Raw genomic sequence first — 16,847 nt, 5'->3', positions numbered from 1 at the left:
TGTGTATAAACTTTAGACTAGAAAATGTACGTACAGTTCTTCATTGCAATCGGCCACTACCCATCACACTAGCCTGGCCTCAGACTTTTCTATGGCCACCTAAGCAGCAGGATGAGGAGACTCTCTGCAACAAATTACATGACCCAGTTGGCAAACTACATGTAGCTGATAAAAAAGGTATGCAACTACAAGATGAGGTGTACTTTTTCAATGCATTCAAATTCGTGCAAGAATTAGCTCTCGCTGTTGCTCATCACAAGCCTCCGGCACCTTTTCTAACATGGTTGCCGAATTGATCTTTCATCATTGCCTGCATAAATGAGATAACTCAATTAGACTAACATCCTACTTAAAGCTGAATTGGACATATAATTCTAAAGTCTTCAGAATAATCACTTGTTCACCAATAGATCGTTGCACTTCATCCTACCTCCTATTCACCATGTGATGATCATTACAAGTCTATTTGGATAAAAATTGGCTTTTCAAGCCTTGACTAAGCAAGCAAAATAGCCCCATTTCATTATCATCAAATCACTTTTAGCCCAACTAATATCTCTTTATAAGCCAAATTGTCTCAAAGAAAGGGGGATTTTTAGCTTTTATTGTTTATGGAGGGTGGGGATATAGGTAAAAAAATAAAACCTGAAAAAATAAAATCTGTGGAACAAAGCATCTCATTCACAAATCACTAGTAATTGGCGTTCAGAAGGACCTCCAAAGGTCAAACACTCATCCACAACATTTGAGGCAAACTTCTGCTGACTCATTTCAACTATCTCTTAATTCCAAAATGTTATTTTATACTTTTTATTTTTTATTGTATTATTTTTACTTATTAATATCAAGTTATAATTTAGCCCACTATTATAATTCACATCTAACATAAAAACATTGAACGAATAGTAGAATTAACTAAAATTATACAACATTTTTTTATTGATTTTTATGTTTTTTTTACGGGAGAGCTGTACAAACATAGGACATATATTACAAATTAATCATTTGGGGTATAGGTAGGTAATTGTAATTTAATTTTTTAATAAATTATTATTTATTAAATGGTTACTGTAACATTAAAATATTATGTACGATTAAGTTTACTAATTAGACTTTAATGCTTTAACTTTTTAGATCAAAGTCAAAAAAACTAATTTAATCCTTCAAAGAATAATGTGGCATTAATTTATTCTTTTAAATATTTGTGATATTAAATTTTTTAAATACTGAAAACATAAAAATAATTCTTAATTTGATTTATAATAAACTAATATATAATCATTATTTGATGTCACTTTAGTTATTTACTTCATATCACAAAAAAATTAAAAAATTTAAGCCAAAGGAATGAAATGTCTATTGCATTCACATAAGAGAAAACATTTATTTAATGAATGAATTTGTGTTCGATTTTTATCTTATGCAAAAAATTTCTTGGACTAGCCGGAGTCACATATCGTGAGAGAGATTAATTTTTGACCTAATGAATTAGAGGATACTCGTGATCTCTAACCTAAGACAAAAAATGATGTCACCAAAAATTTAATACTCAATTTAACATCAAGTAAAACTTTAAAATACTAAACAATAGTAGGTTTAATATTTCTTATTTTAAGTACGTTATAAAAAATTATATTAATGTAAATAAATAATTAATTTAATGTCATTGTTAAAACTTATGTCTAATTAGTAATTTAAGAATAAAATATTGCATTTTGGCGTGTGTTGCCTGTTGGTAGATGATTCACTAAAATCTATAGTTACAAAATATATTAATGGTTAATGAATGTTCATAATTAAGAATGTATGATTTTGAAATTTTGTTTTTTTTCTAAGAGTGCGTTTGGATAGAGGATTTTAACTGAGGAAAGTAATTTATCAGAGAATTTGAATTTCTGTAATTTAGAATTCATTGTTTTGATGCTTTTTATGAAGAATTTAAAATTTTGGAATTTTAAAACAAAATTTTAAACAACTAAAAATCTGGAATTTCAATTTTCTTCTAAAAGGTGAGAAATTGAAATTCTCTTATTACCGTCTTCTCCAAGAAACACCGTCTGAGCTCCTAAAATATCGGTGTGAGCATAGAGGAACACGAATAACTAACACACCAATCATATTTTTTCTTTTTTTTTCATCCTCATAATTTTAACTTTTTTTTATCCAAACATAAAATTTTAAAAATAAAAGAATTTTAATTGAAGTATTTAAAATTCTTAAAATTTAAAATTTTTTCTCCATCCAAACACACTTAAAGAAATTTTGAAATTGTGTTAGTGTTATGAGTTCAATGAGTCCAACATATATGGCAGAACCGGGAAATGACCATCACCATGATAATATCGCTCAAAATAGTAAAATAGGAATCTAAGAAAGTGGCTGTTTAACATCCTGTGACCAAGTCCACGGGTTTAGTCCACTAATGAGCGTTGAATAGCTTACAATTACATGTAAATGTAATAACCTACTTTTGTTTTGTTTTGTTTTGATTTTATTTTTTTGGTGTAGTCCTATATAATAACCTTTATAATTCTTATTCTTTTCATTTAATGTATATGTTAAAAAGGCATTATTGTATTCGCCCTTGTAGGCAATGATCTAGAATCAAGCCTGTCTTGAAGTGGTCAATGGATTACTCAACACGTGTATGTACGTTTTGGAAATGAATTAAGATTCTCGTGCAATGAAACATAGGGTTAGTGGCGGTTAAATATCAATAAAATATTATTACCAAAAGGAAAGAAAACACCTCAAATTATGCATGTTGTAGCGGATTCGAAAACGACAATGAAAAATTCAATATTATTATTATTAAGGGAAGATAGATATTTTTTTCTTTCTAAATTTTTAAATAATAAAAAATTAAAGTTAAATACAGTCAATAAAAAAAATAACAGAATAAAAAAATTAATGATATAAAAGTAGTGAAAAGATAATGTAAATTAAAAGAAAATTTTAAAATTTAAAATTTAAAAAGTGATATAAAGATAAGATTTTCCATTGAATTGTGTACACCAAATTGTTTATAGAGTATTATTATTATTATTATTTGTGTCTGTGAACGTGTTCTAAAAATATTAAATATAGAATTTTAAATTGTTTAAAATATACATTAAAATAGTTTTATATTTTTAATAAATATATTTAGTTTACTCTAAAAAATAAATATATTTAATTTAAACATGTTTAATTATATTGATTTGGTATAATAAATAGATATAACTGGACTATATTTAATTTTCAACAAATTCAAACATGAAGAGTTTAAATGAGATTAGGTTGACTTGATTCTCATCGTTAAATTAAACTAAAATTTAAATTATTATATTTTTAGTGTTTTTACCTAAATATTATCTTTTGTTTATATCAAATTCTGAAATCCATATTATTAAACATTATTCTTTACTCTTTTCATTTTACTTTAAAGAACAATTAAATAAAATCCATGTATTGTCATTATTTTTTATTAATATATATTTTTCTATAATTATAGCTTGTTAACATTTATTTAAATATTATAAAGAAGTTTGGTACTAAACATAACGAGAAAAAAATAATGTTAAATGATTTTTTTAATGAAATGAAAAATAGATAAGAAATCTAAATATTAAAATTAAAGTCTAGAATGCTTATGTTTAAAAAAATTAATATAAAAAATTATCAAGTTCATTTACATTTAAAATATAAAATTAAGAACCAAATCAATTAAATTTAATTTAAAGTTAAATATATCAACCAATTAACTAAGTTAATTTAAATAAATTTAATTTGAATAACTGAATTTATTGCGTCAAATTAATCCCATTAATACTTTAATTTATATTAATCGAACTCAAGTCCTTCTTGTCCCACAAACAGAGCTACACCGGACACCCATTAAGTGAAATCATGATTGATTAGTGTAGTGCAGTAGTGGTTTAAAAGTTAATGAATAGTGCCGTGGCCATGTGTTAAGAAAAGACCCAAAAATAAAATGTGTGCATGAATGAAGGTACATCGTTAAATCAAGTTCATGATTCTGGCCCCGAGCGTGTTTGTCTCGTGTAAAGTAATAAACTAATTAATCATCAGTCTCCACATGTTTGTTTCTTTCAAATGCAAAAACCAAAATCAAAATTGGCGTCTCTGCTCTCTCGTATTACTCTACTATTTTTATTTTGGCACAAATAATCTTACATTTATAAGTAATTTTTAAAATAAGATTACATCTAATGTCTTAAATTTAATATTTACAAAAGGATTTTGGAATTATCCTTTTTGTGACTGGCTTAGGTTGGTGGCACTCACCTAAATAATAATTATGATTTAATTAGTTGTAATTAATCCAAGTCCAAATGGCACGAGTCAGATTTATGAATTAGCATGTATTTTCCAGCAGAGGCATGAGGCATCAGACGCGTTCCTCTGACAGAGTCTTTTAAATAGAGTGATGGCTAATTAAAATTTCATTTCATATATCCTCTCTCAGCCTAAACTTCTGGGTTGCAAAAATGAATTCGGACACGACTTCCTATTGGTGCTACAGCTGCACGCGCTTCGTTCACATACAAGAACAGAACGACGTCGTTTGCCCGCGCTGCCACGGCGGCTTCGTCGAAAAGGTCACCGCCCCCCAATCGTCAAGGCAAGGCTTCCGCCGCCGACGCCGCAACGCCGGGAACCACTCGGCGTTCAACCCGGTGATCGTGCTCCGCGGACCGGGAGAGGACGAGGAGAGCAGCTTTGAGTTATACTACGACGGCTTCGACGGCGAGGGGCTCCGCCCGCTGCCATCCACCATGTCGGAGTTCTTGCTTGGATCGGGATTCGACCGGTTGCTGGAGCAGGTTTCGCAGATCGAGATCAACGGCCTCGGGAGGGCTGAGAATCCACCGGCGTCTAAGGCGGCTATAGAGTCAATGCCGACGGTGGAAATCACCGAGTCTCACGTCGCGTCGGAGACGATCTGCGCCGTGTGCAAGGAAGCCTTCGAGCTTGGCGCGTTGGCGCGTGAGATGCCGTGTAAGCATCTCTACCACTCCGATTGCATTCTCCCGTGGCTTTCGATGCGAAACTCGTGTCCGGTGTGCCGCCACGAGTTGCCGTCGGAGCAAACCGCGCCGGAAACAAGAGTCGCCGGCCAGATCGAGGAGGAGGCTGTAGGGTTGACCATATGGAGGTTGCCGGGCGGGGGATTCGCCGTCGGGAGGTTCGCCGGAGAGAGCCACTTGCCGGTGGTTTACACGGAGATGGAGAGTGACGGGAACTCCAACGAAGGTTCTAGAAGAATCTCTCTGGCGGTTGGAAGCGGCAGAGTTAGGGAAAGTCGTGGTGGTGGATTTGGGAGAATTTTCCGCAATTTGTTTGGGAGAATTGGGGCTTTGACTAGAAGCCGTAGCCTTTCAACTTCACTCTTCAATAGAAGAAGTTCTAGAGCCTGGGTTTTGGGAAATTGATTTGGATGGAGTTAGTTTTTGGAAAACAAGCTTTTTAATTTCAGTTCAGAATTGAGATTCTTATTGTAAATAGGGGCAGTTAGATTCAAAATTTCTTTGCAATTTGCGTTATATCAATAGATGTTTTTCTCCAGAAATGATCGCCGAAGGGGACTCGAGAGAAAGATTGTTCTTGCTGCAGAACATACGTTCTGGGGGAAGAAGACATGCTTAATTACTTGATTTTTTTAATGTTCATATAGTATGTTTTAGCCGCAAATTCTTTGTAAGCATTGTTTTTAGTTTTATGTCCTATGTTTTCCCAATATGATGAAAGGAGATATTAATGATTATTATGTTGCATTATTCCATATTTAGCAGAACAGAAGGGAATTACCGAATCTGTGTCCCATATGCGCGGCATACATTTTACTCTTGGAGCCAATTCTTTGGCTGGTGATGATGATGATGACACTTGGCATACCATCCGTTTCATCTTAATCATGAATGAATTCCTTTTTTCTTAGCTTTTGTTTTTTGTTTTTTTCTCACTCCTAATCATGGTCCTAGTTGTCAAAAGATAAAGGTTATTTTGCCTTTTCTTCACTCTAGTCCTTTGGCTATGATATACATAATATATGGCCGCTAGCTGTGGGGTGAACTAAACTCTTTGGCACTAGGCAGTGCTGTGGAATCCATAAAGGCTTGTTAACTCGCATGCCCTTTTGATTTTTTCAATTGTAGCCTTTTGAACTTTTCTAAAAGGACTCCTCGGTTAAACATTTTTCACTAATCGTACTCTGGGGATTGAATTTGACAACTGTCTCGCACTTCAACCTGAGTAGTCAATTCTAAATTTTGGCACGCCTGGCTCAGGCCTTCAGCCAACTAAAGTTGAAGCTTTCTCGATCACTATACATTGCCCTTGTTTTTGGTAAACAGTACTTTCCCATCTTTGACCGACAAAGCATAAATCTATTTTATTTTTTAAACAAAAAAAGCTTGACATATATATCTCCTCCCCTCTCTGAATTCGAGAAGCATTTAGAATGGGAATATTAACAACTTGTTACATGAACTCATGAAGGAAGATCACTTCAAACCTTCAAATCTTTCAGCACTGCCATTACGTTTGAATTTTAAATATTATAGAACTGTCAGGCTAACCCTAAACTAGTTGACTTTTAAATATTAGAAGATAGTTTATTGAATGTACCAAAAAACAAGAGGAAAAATATCCGGTATTATATTGACAAGCTGGCAAAATATTGGTTGTCCTCTGCTTCGTTGGACCAAGTCAACGTCGATGGGGGCGGCCAAGGGGAATCCTGAATTCGCTACATGGTAATAACGAGAGGGGAACGAATCTTCTAATGTGATTTTTTTTTTCTTTTACCAAAGAAATGCATATATGGACCCAAGGTGTTTGTCAATGAGTTAGCTTGGTTAGGAGAAAGTAGTTCTAACTTCTAATATCTTCCAAAACTCAAGCATACATAAAAGGAGGAATAGGTGTGCCAATTGCCTTAATTGGACCATTCGAGCTACGATTTTTATTAAGTATCCAATTATTTTGAAGAATTATATATATAAAAAAAAAACTTTAGGTTTTATGAGCAATTAAAACAAACTCAAGACTATTATGAAAGTTGTAGTGTTGAAAAATTATTTGTGTGATCAAGTGTGACACATATTTGAAGTCAAAGTTACAAGTTATGAATTAGTTTTGGTAGATTTTGTCAATTACCTAACATTCCATGCATAAAGGCATGTGTGAAATGTTTGGCTAGGGAGTTATTTGTTTTATACTACGAATTAAGTTGTTTTTTTTAACAGCTAGGTGTTAAGTTGTTAAGGAAATCTATAAATATTTAAGATGAAAGATGAATAAATATAAAATTTTAGAGGTTAAAAGCTAACATTTTAAAAAATATTATTTTAAGTAGTGCTTTAAAAAATATTATAAAAAAATTATTTATCAAATAATTAAATAAATTTTCTAATTAATAAAAAAATCAAAAATTAATTAAAATATCTTGTCAAAATTCACTCGTAACTAAGGTTGGTTATGAGACACCCAAACTCTTTTAAAGGCTTATCAAACTGACAGTTACGACTATTGTCAGAAAAAAAAAATTAAATATATAATTCTATCATTTCTTTTATCTTTAAGACACTTGTCACTTTGTTGTGTGTTGTTAAACGGTTATTCTTTTTTATTTATAGTAGGCTAATATTAAGTTCTCGTTTTAAATGAAGGCTATAAAGTGAACTCAAACCTCAAAGTGAAACTACCTAATTTTTCTATATTGATTCATTATGAAATGATTAAAAATACAAGTCACTCTATCCTAGCTCATTTTTTGGTAAGTTAATAAATAGTCAACTTGACTTGACCTATCAAAAGTTTGGTGGGTTATATAAGTTGACTTATCTAAAATTGATAAAAAAAAAAAAAAGATGAAAAAAAGCACAAAATGACAAAAAAAAGAAGAAGATAAAACCTTTCAATTTCTAGTTAAACTTTGGATAGAACTAGGGTATATGAGTTAAGGTCTGTGGATGACTTATTTAACTCATAGTCCAAACCTGAATGGACTACTAATAAGCCTAACTAGACAATTTAGTTCAACTTACTCCTTATAGCCCATAGGTTAAATGAGTTTGGTTTGCGGGCCAACAAAGTAACCCATTATAATAAATACTAAAATTTTAATCTTTGGTTATTTGCACTAACATGTCGACTCGTATGTGTAATTTTAGCTTTGAGCATCCTAAATTCTAAAATCTAAATTGTCTAGTGCCGAAATTACCTGGAGCAACGAGTGCAAGATGATTGATCTCACCAAATTTCTACTAAATTTTGGGTAGCAAACCAACATAGGGGCCTAATTTTCACATCTAATAAAATTTAGAGACTAAAATTGCTCGATTAAAATTATGAGAAATAAGATTTTACAAATATAAAAGTAAGGAATCCTAAATTTCATTTAAGGCTATATACTTTTTCTACTTATGTACTTGCTTTGCAATCCATAAATCCAAAATCCTAGATGTACATTATTATTAGTAGATGACTTTATGAACTGATAATTGTCCATCAATCCCTAGTAACATTATTCAAATATTGTGAGAATCCCACATTTTCACGAGGATGACCAATATTTTTTTAAATAACTTTCCACTTTCAACTTATTCTATTTTTTTTTTACTTTTTAATTAAAATAAATTTTAAAATATTTCGAAGTATATTAAGTAGTTACCACCACATGTTAATGAGTATTCTCAGTAATAATATTCCTAGAACATCACTCTCAAGAATATAGTCTATTATGTGAAACAAACACCCTCTAAATATTTAATATCCTATACAAATATTTCAAATCTTTTTTTAGAGAAAGATCTCATTATTTATTTATTTTATCTTTTTCTAATACATAAATCTAAAAAAGTACTCTCCATAATCAAAGGTAGCAGTATTTATCACACCTTAAATGTAAAAAAAAAAAAACAAAACATTTCTGTATGTGCAATCATATGTTATCTCATTTTAATAACTTTTTATTTGAAAAAAATACTTAATGTTATTGTCATCGACTCTCCCGAATTCAGCAAAAAAAAAATCGAGTCTCCCGAACCGGCCACCCAGCGCTTGAAGCCGTGAGGTGAAATGGCAGATATTGACGTCGTTGGTATCTCTTACGTACCATTTTCCCAATAATTCTGTGGAGTTAATCTTCTTAATTTTCATAATCTCTTTGTTGTCACATATATTCCAATTAAAAATTCATAATGAAAGGGATAGCTGTATTTTTTTCACCGTTGGTTAATTCCTTAATTGTTAGTTTAATTAAAAATATTAGTGAAAGAGATTTAAACTCATGATTTATTCTTTCTTTTGTTTCGTCTTCAATCACTAAATCAATTTTATATTTTATTTTTGAATGATCATAATATATATAGAGTTTCACTAGTTTTATTGATGACTAATATTAGTTGAAAACTCCTGTTAGTTATAATTAATGAAATATTATCTTTTTCTAATGTGCAAGGTTTAAAACCAACATGTTATTTAAGGGGGATAAAATTTGATACTACTTGAATCAACAACCTATTAATAAAAGAATATTTGTTTCAGATCATATAATATGAAAAAAAAGAATAAAAGACAAAAAAATTTAAAAAATGTAATGAGAAGAAAACAAAAAGTGAAAAAAAGATAGAAGTGAAAGTATATATAAATTAAGGTTTTAATTTCAGTTAGTAATTTTTTTAATCACAATAGTTAAAATCAACTCTTCTAATTTTCATTTTAAAATTTAAATTTCTTCTCATTTGATATATCTCCATACATGAAAATGTTAATATTTATTCTAATTGGTGCATTCAAAACAAAAAAGTGAACTATAAAATTATTAAATATTTTATTTTTCAAATTTAATTCAAAAATGTTATCGTACTTTTTTGTTTAATTTAAAAAATAAAAAATTTCCCATACATAGGAATAGATAGGAGAGAGATTTTTTTATAATTAAATAATAAACTTGATAAAATTACTCTTCATGACCGCGTCTATTTTAAAATAATTACACTCACGTGACGAACCATACACGAATCCTTCCTTTGTGTTTCATTGAGAAGTTGAATCGACAGTCATTGCTCTGAACATCCTATTTCTGTCTCTTTACCCATTCGTTATCAATCACAAAAGAAGTAAAATTGTTGCCACTTGTTTTCCTTGCGTTTTCGTCCACGGTGCTCTTGAACCATTTCTCCTTGGTTTGTTCACGCTTGGAGTTGCTCTGCGATTGCAAATGATATGCGCATAATAACATTTTTACTTTATTTGCCTCAATTAGAGAGTGCCGCAAGTGCAAGAAAATTGCTCTTGAAATGATTAAAAAGTGAACTTAGTAGCTTACTCATAATTTGACATATATGTAATCAATTTAATCAAATTAATAAAGCTTATTCTGAAACAATAGCAAGAACAAAACACGTATAGGAAATGAGTGACAACAAATTTTCCCTTTAGTATAAGAACAAGGAAAGTTAATTAAACCAACTGGTAATGAGAATGAGATTTCTTGTCTTGGCTGATTTTTTTCCTTTGCAGCAACAGCGCACCATGGATAGTTCCAACGCGAACAAAACCCGGAGAAAGGGTTCGTGTGTAATTGATCACGCGTTAGTGTAATTATTTTTAAATCTGAACCGTTAGTAAAATTGAATAGACGATGAAGATGTAAAAATATTTTTAGAGTAATTTGAATCCCTCCATATATATTTATTTTTTAAATGTGATGGAAAAATGTTTGAGACGTAAAAAAGTTAAGCAAAATATATTCTAAGTTAAACAATTTTTAAAAGAGTTGAATGGAATGTCAGTACAAATATACGGTGAAACAGTTACAAATTATTTTTAATATAATTATTAAGATTTTTAATATAATATTAAGATTATTATTATTATTATTATAAAAGTGAGTAATCTTATCTGATATTACAATGATATATATTAGGTATAAGTGGATTCTACTTGTAATAATATATTGGTTTAAGCAGAAGAGTTTTACCAAAAAAATACTAATTAAATTTTGAATACATGCACGCTGACGCCAATCGCTGTGTAGTACAAATGCTACAATACGCATCCCGAAAAAATGCAGTACAAGAGTGTAATACAATTGTTGTACCAAATCATACTTAATTTAGTTAATTAACACATACAATACAAACGAGTACTTATTGACACCATTAAAGCAACATGATAAGATTATTTGGACATCAGTATAGGAACATGGCTTCTTCCAACAAAATGAAGACCATCAAGTCAACGTTCCTCGTTTTGTGCCTCTTAGCCTCGTTCCTCTGTCCAATCAAGGCTCACGGAGGAAGTTCTCATGATGGTGTATCTGAAAGCGAAGATTTGCATTCTCGGGGTCTGATCGTGGTGAAAATATGGTGTTTGATCATCTTCCTTGTGAGCACTTTCGCTGGCGGGGTTTCTCCTTACTTCTACCGTTGGAACGAGACTTTTCTTCTTTTGGGGACACAGTTCGCTGGTGGGGTTTTCTTAGGAACCTCTCTGATGCATTTCTTGAGTGATTCTGCTGAGACCTTCGGAGACCTTACTTCAAAATCTTACCCTTTTGCTTATATGCTGGCTTCATCTGGATACCTTCTCACCATGCTTGGTGACTGTGTTATCACTATTGTTACCAGGAATAGCAACAGGGAAGCCAAAGTGGTGGAACTGGAAGGAGGGACAACGCCCCAAGAGCATGACCTAGCCAGAGATCATTGCGCAGTGGCGGAGACAACAAACCCTGTATTATTGAAGACTTCTTCTTTGGGAGACACCATTCTACTCATCCTTGCACTGTGTTTCCATTCAGTTTTTGAGGGCATTGCAGTTGGAGTTGCAGGTTAGTTTTCTCTCCTTCACCTTAAAAACAAATCACAAGCTAGGCTCTTTCACTAGAAATTATTACATTGAATATCACATCATGAATATGGTCTTGCTAATTAATTTCTCTAGTAACACAGTCTAGTTTTTCAGTTTATAAGAAAGAATTAATTAATAAAACCTGATTATAGTCAGATAGAGATCGATTGAGTTGATGATATAATAGTATGTAATTATGTAATAATTAAAATCACGATGTTCTAAAACTATGTAATAATTTCATCATTTCATATACAAATCTTTATAATTACTTTTAAACAAGTTAGAAATAAAAACAACAAACATTTTCTCAAATCAAATAGGCCTTAATATTTCCACGTTTTGCATTTCCTGGCATATATATTCGCCAATTTGATTATTATTTATTGGGAACTCCAGTATGTTTTCCCTTTATTCTGATTATGGTTTATGATAAATCAAATTCAGATTAATAATAAGTAAACTTGTTTAATTAACTAATACTATATAATTCAGGTACTAAGGCGGACGCATGGAGGAACTTGTGGACAATATCCTTGCACAAGATATTTGCTGCTATTGCAATGGGAATAGCTTTGCTAAGGATGTTACCTAAGAGACCCTTTGTAACAACAGCAGCATATTCTTTGGCCTTTGCTGTCTCAAGCCCCATTGGTGTGGGGATTGGCATTGCCATAGATGCCACAACACAAGGAAGCACCGCAGATTGGATGTTTGCTATAACAATGGGTATTGCTTGTGGGGTCTTCATCTATGTTGCCATCAATCATTTAATTTCCAAAGGCTTCAAACCACAGAGGACAATGCGTTACGACACTCCCTTGTTTAGGTTTGTCGCCGTGCTTTCTGGTGTTGCTGTTATAGCTGTAGTCATGATCTGGGACTGATCATCATGTTTCAATTCCTGTTTTTCTTTGTTCATTAATAATTGTTCTACGAAATTGTGCGTGTGTGATAATTATGATGAATGTACCATTATATTTCGCTACAATATTAAACGTTTGTTTACTATTTTGAATGAAAATTTATAGTCATTGTTCCTACTATCAGGTGAAATTAATTCTTCAGGTTCCTTGTTCAATTATCCTCCGATGTATAATTTAAGAGATAAGGTATAAGGTAGAAGAGGCCATTGTTTTTTTTTTGTTTTTTTTATCTGATTTCAATCCTTGTATCAGTTAGCGTTTGATATATATTAAGATGGTGTTCAATGAATAGAGCGTAAACTCGATCTATTATCTAAAACAAATATATGTAATTTAATAAAAAAATATTAATAACAAATATTTTATACTTCACTTAGTAACGATTAGATTTATCTTTTACTGCAAAAGAATGAAATGACTACCATTAATTATATAAAGAAAAAGAGAACTGTGGGTTTTCAAACTTATATTACAATAGAAAAAAAATAAATAAATACAAAGATATATAAGGTAATGCTTATAAATATTATTGTTGATCATAGAAAACAATTAAGTCCGCTAAACATGATAGTTGAGTTTAATTCTGATCATCAATTAAAAAAAATTGATAAACACATACTTATTGTATCACTATAGAATATGACTAACAATGAAATGATACATAATTAAAGTTTTAAATAGAAAACAAAAAATATAATTTCTCTGTACGTGTTAATTTGGGTTGGTACTTACACTTTGACGAATATATTTTAAACATATGTACGTGAAAATAAAGTTCACATATGCACTCATTTGAACATATCATTCGTTATGCTAAGATCTATTTTATTTTAATTGTTGATTGATCATTCAAAAATAAAAGTCAAAGAACATAAATCTTAAAATCAACTTCTAAAGGTAAAGATAAAATACTTGGAGAATTGAGAAAAGATTAACCATTTCATATCGAGGGTGTGACTAAGTTAAGTACTTTAACAATTAGCATCGATTTTAGTTGAGATTTTACTTAATACATATCTATATGACAACAACAATGTGGTACTGAAGGTTACCGATGCTTTTGGTTCTCCGTTTCGAAGTTTCGTTATTTTTAAGTAAGTTCTCAGTATACTTTGGTTGTCATTATTTTAAAAAATAGTGTATATGAGTTAATTTATTGCTAGCTAATTTATATAAAGGGTTAAAGAAAAGACTTGAGCTACCTTATGCTCCAAAATTAAATGTATAACAGAAGCTATCTCACTTTAATTGTATTTTTTTTTTTCATGTACAAGCATATCTTAATTAATTCATTTTAGTAATCTTTTGTTTAAAAAATACTTAATATTGTCGTCATTGACTCTCCCGAATCCACCCTGCGCTTGAAGCCGTGAAACTGCAGATATTGACGTCTTTGGTATCTCTTCCATACGTGTTTTCCCCATAATTTGGTTCAATTATAAGCTTCTCAATTGTCCTCATCTCTTTGTTGTCTCATTTTTTCCTCTAATTAAAAAATGACAATGAAAGGGGATAGACGCGATGGGATTCACCGGAACATACAATTTGATGACGTGGGCATATTTGAAACGTAAATATGTAAAGCAAAGTATATTCAAGTCGAGTCCAATTTGTAAGAATATACTGGTTTGAGTATAATAATTTTACTAATTAAACTTTGACTGAGTGCATGCTGACGCCAATCTCTGTGCAAAGTACAAATGCTGCAGTACAACGTATGCATAGATATCCCTCACAAGTGCAGTGCAAGTTTAATACAAGCTATAATGTAATTATTCTACCAAATCACATACACACATGTGTGTATTGGTGTATATATATACACACAATTGAAGCAACAAGTTCAGATTATTCAGATATCAAAATAGCAGAGGAGAATAGAAACCTCTTGTCAACGACGTTTCTCGTAGTGTGCCTCTTAGCCTCCCTCCTCTATCCAATAAAGGCTCACAGAAGATTTGTATTCTCGGGGTCTGATCGTGGTGAAACTATGGTGTTTGATCATCATGCTTGTGAGCACTTTTGCTGGTGGGGTGTCTCCTTACTTCTTCCGCTGGAACGACACTTTTCTTGTGTTGGGGACTCAGTTTGCTGGTGGGGTTTCCTTGGAACCTCTTTGATGCATTTTCCTGATCGATTCTGATGAGACTTTCCGAGACCTCACCTCAAAATCTTACCCTTTTGCCTTTATGCTCGCTTTATCCGGATACCTTCTCGCCATGCTTGGTGACTGCTTTGTGAATTTTGTCACCAGCAATAGCCAGAAGAAACCCAAAGTGGTGGAACTGGAAGGAGGGAAAGCATCCCAAGAGCAGCATCACCAAGCCAGAGATCAATGCGCAGTGGCAGAGACAACAAACCCTGTATTATTGAAGACTTCTTCCGTGGGAGACACCATTTTACTCATCCTTACACTGTGTTTCCAATCGCTTTTTGAGGGCATTGCCGTCGGAGTTGCAGGTTAATTTTCACTCCTTCACCTTCAAAACAACTCACAATGGTCTCTTTTGTGAGATCATATTATATAATCCGATATTATGAAATAGTAGGTAGCATACATATTATTATAGGAGAAGTTGATGTTAAAATGATAATATATTTAATAGAAATATAAAATATATATTTTTTCAGATTGGAATTTTTCTTAAAAAAAATTTAAATATATTTAACATGATGGATAAATGACTCAATTTTATTTAGGATTTTTTATAAAAGTTTTTGTTTTTTAAGTTTTTGATATATTAAAATTTGTATTTTTAGTTTCTGTCATTAATTAAGTAATTATATTATTATTTAACAAAAAATATAAACAATTTTTTTAATATATTAAACACTCGACATAACAAAAAAAATTAAGGACTTAAAACAAAAAAATTAATTATCATCATTTATATATTCATATAAATTATCACGGTTTAATATATAAAGTTATTTAAGCTTAATAAGTGTCTTTAATTCACATTTTAGATATTTAATTATGTTAAATATTTAAAAATAAATTTATCACTAATAATAATTCTATTTGTTGAAATAAAATTATTTCTAATAAAAAATATTTATTATTTAAGAACTAATTCATCACAAGTTTACATATATATATATATACACTAAATTAGTCTTCGGGGAATGCATAATAATTGAAGGATTAAATAAAGTATTTATTCAATTATTAATATATATGTAAACTTGTTTGACTAATATTCAGGTACGAAGGTGGAAGCACGGAGGAACTTATGGACAATATCCTTGCAAAAGATATTTGCTGCCATTGGAATGGGAATTGTTTAGCTAAGGATGTTACCTAAGAGACCCTTATTAACTACGACAGTATATATTCTTTTGGCTTTGGTGTCTCAAGCCCCATTGGCATTGCCATGCATAGACGCCACAACACAAGGAAGCACCGCAGATTGGATGTTTGCTATAACAATGGGTGTTTTAATTGCCATCAATCATTTAATATCCAAAGGCTTCAAACAGCAGGGGATCGGATGACCAGCCGTTTCGACACCCCCTGGTTTAGGTTTCTTGCTTTGCTTTCTGGTGTTGCTGTTATGGCAGTAGTCATGATCTGGGACTCTTCCTCATCTTTCAATTCCTGTTTTTCTTTGTTTTTATTATTGCTCTACGAAACTGTGCGTGCGACAACTATAATGAATGTACATATATATATAATTTAGTTGTTCGAATTCTCAATGAATAATGTTTCGTGAATACTTTATGCTATAGGACATTTAGAGAGACAGAATTAAGTGAGAAAAAACATAAATATTATAAGATTTATGATATGATAGAAATAAATAGATTAAAAAATATGAAAAATATAGGTAAAGTATTTAGAATAAATAGATGTTTATGTATTATTTCTCAATATATATAATACCGTATAATTTGTGACAATGTTTTTTTTCATAAAAAAACGCATGGACGCATGAATTCTCCTTGTTCATTTTTTATTGGATAAACATGTGATTTTAAGAAATAAGTAAAATTAGAAAAATTACATGAGATTTGTGCAATATAATTTCGTAACAATCATCTTTTCTCATATTTACATTA

At 31.1% G+C, this 16,847-nt stretch overlaps 2 protein-coding genes and 1 pseudogene across 2 annotated transcripts; all 3 read left to right on the top strand.

Annotated features, from left to right (window-relative positions):
- The first annotated feature begins 4,331 nt into the window (after positions 1-4,331).
- On the top strand, positions 4,332-5,767 carry LOC100792020 (E3 ubiquitin-protein ligase RDUF1). The gene has a single exon (XM_003543473.4). It carries the CDS (start codon positions 4,491-4,493, stop codon positions 5,433-5,435), a length of 945 nt encoding a protein of 314 aa, XP_003543521.1. The 5' UTR covers positions 4,332-4,490; the 3' UTR covers positions 5,436-5,767.
- A 5,312-nt stretch (positions 5,768-11,079) lies between these two features.
- On the top strand, positions 11,080-12,911 carry LOC100791492 (zinc transporter 1). The gene is made up of 2 exons (XM_003543472.5): positions 11,080-11,842; positions 12,358-12,911. The coding sequence occupies exons 1-2, from the start codon at positions 11,182-11,184 to the stop codon at positions 12,747-12,749; spliced, it is 1,053 nt and encodes a 350-aa protein (XP_003543520.3). The 5' UTR covers positions 11,080-11,181; the 3' UTR covers positions 12,750-12,911.
- A 1,379-nt stretch (positions 12,912-14,290) lies between these two features.
- On the top strand, positions 14,291-16,526 carry LOC100796755 (zinc transporter 1-like; annotated as a pseudogene).
- Positions 16,527-16,847: the final 321 nt, after the last annotated feature.

Source organism: Glycine max, chromosome 13 (assembly GCF_000004515.6).
Source record: "Glycine max cultivar Williams 82 chromosome 13, Glycine_max_v4.0, whole genome shotgun sequence".
Taxonomy (NCBI): Eukaryota; Viridiplantae; Streptophyta; class Magnoliopsida; order Fabales; family Fabaceae; genus Glycine; species Glycine max.
The sequence above is the reverse complement of the archived record's forward strand: the minus strand, read 5'-3'. Positions and strand labels throughout refer to the sequence as shown.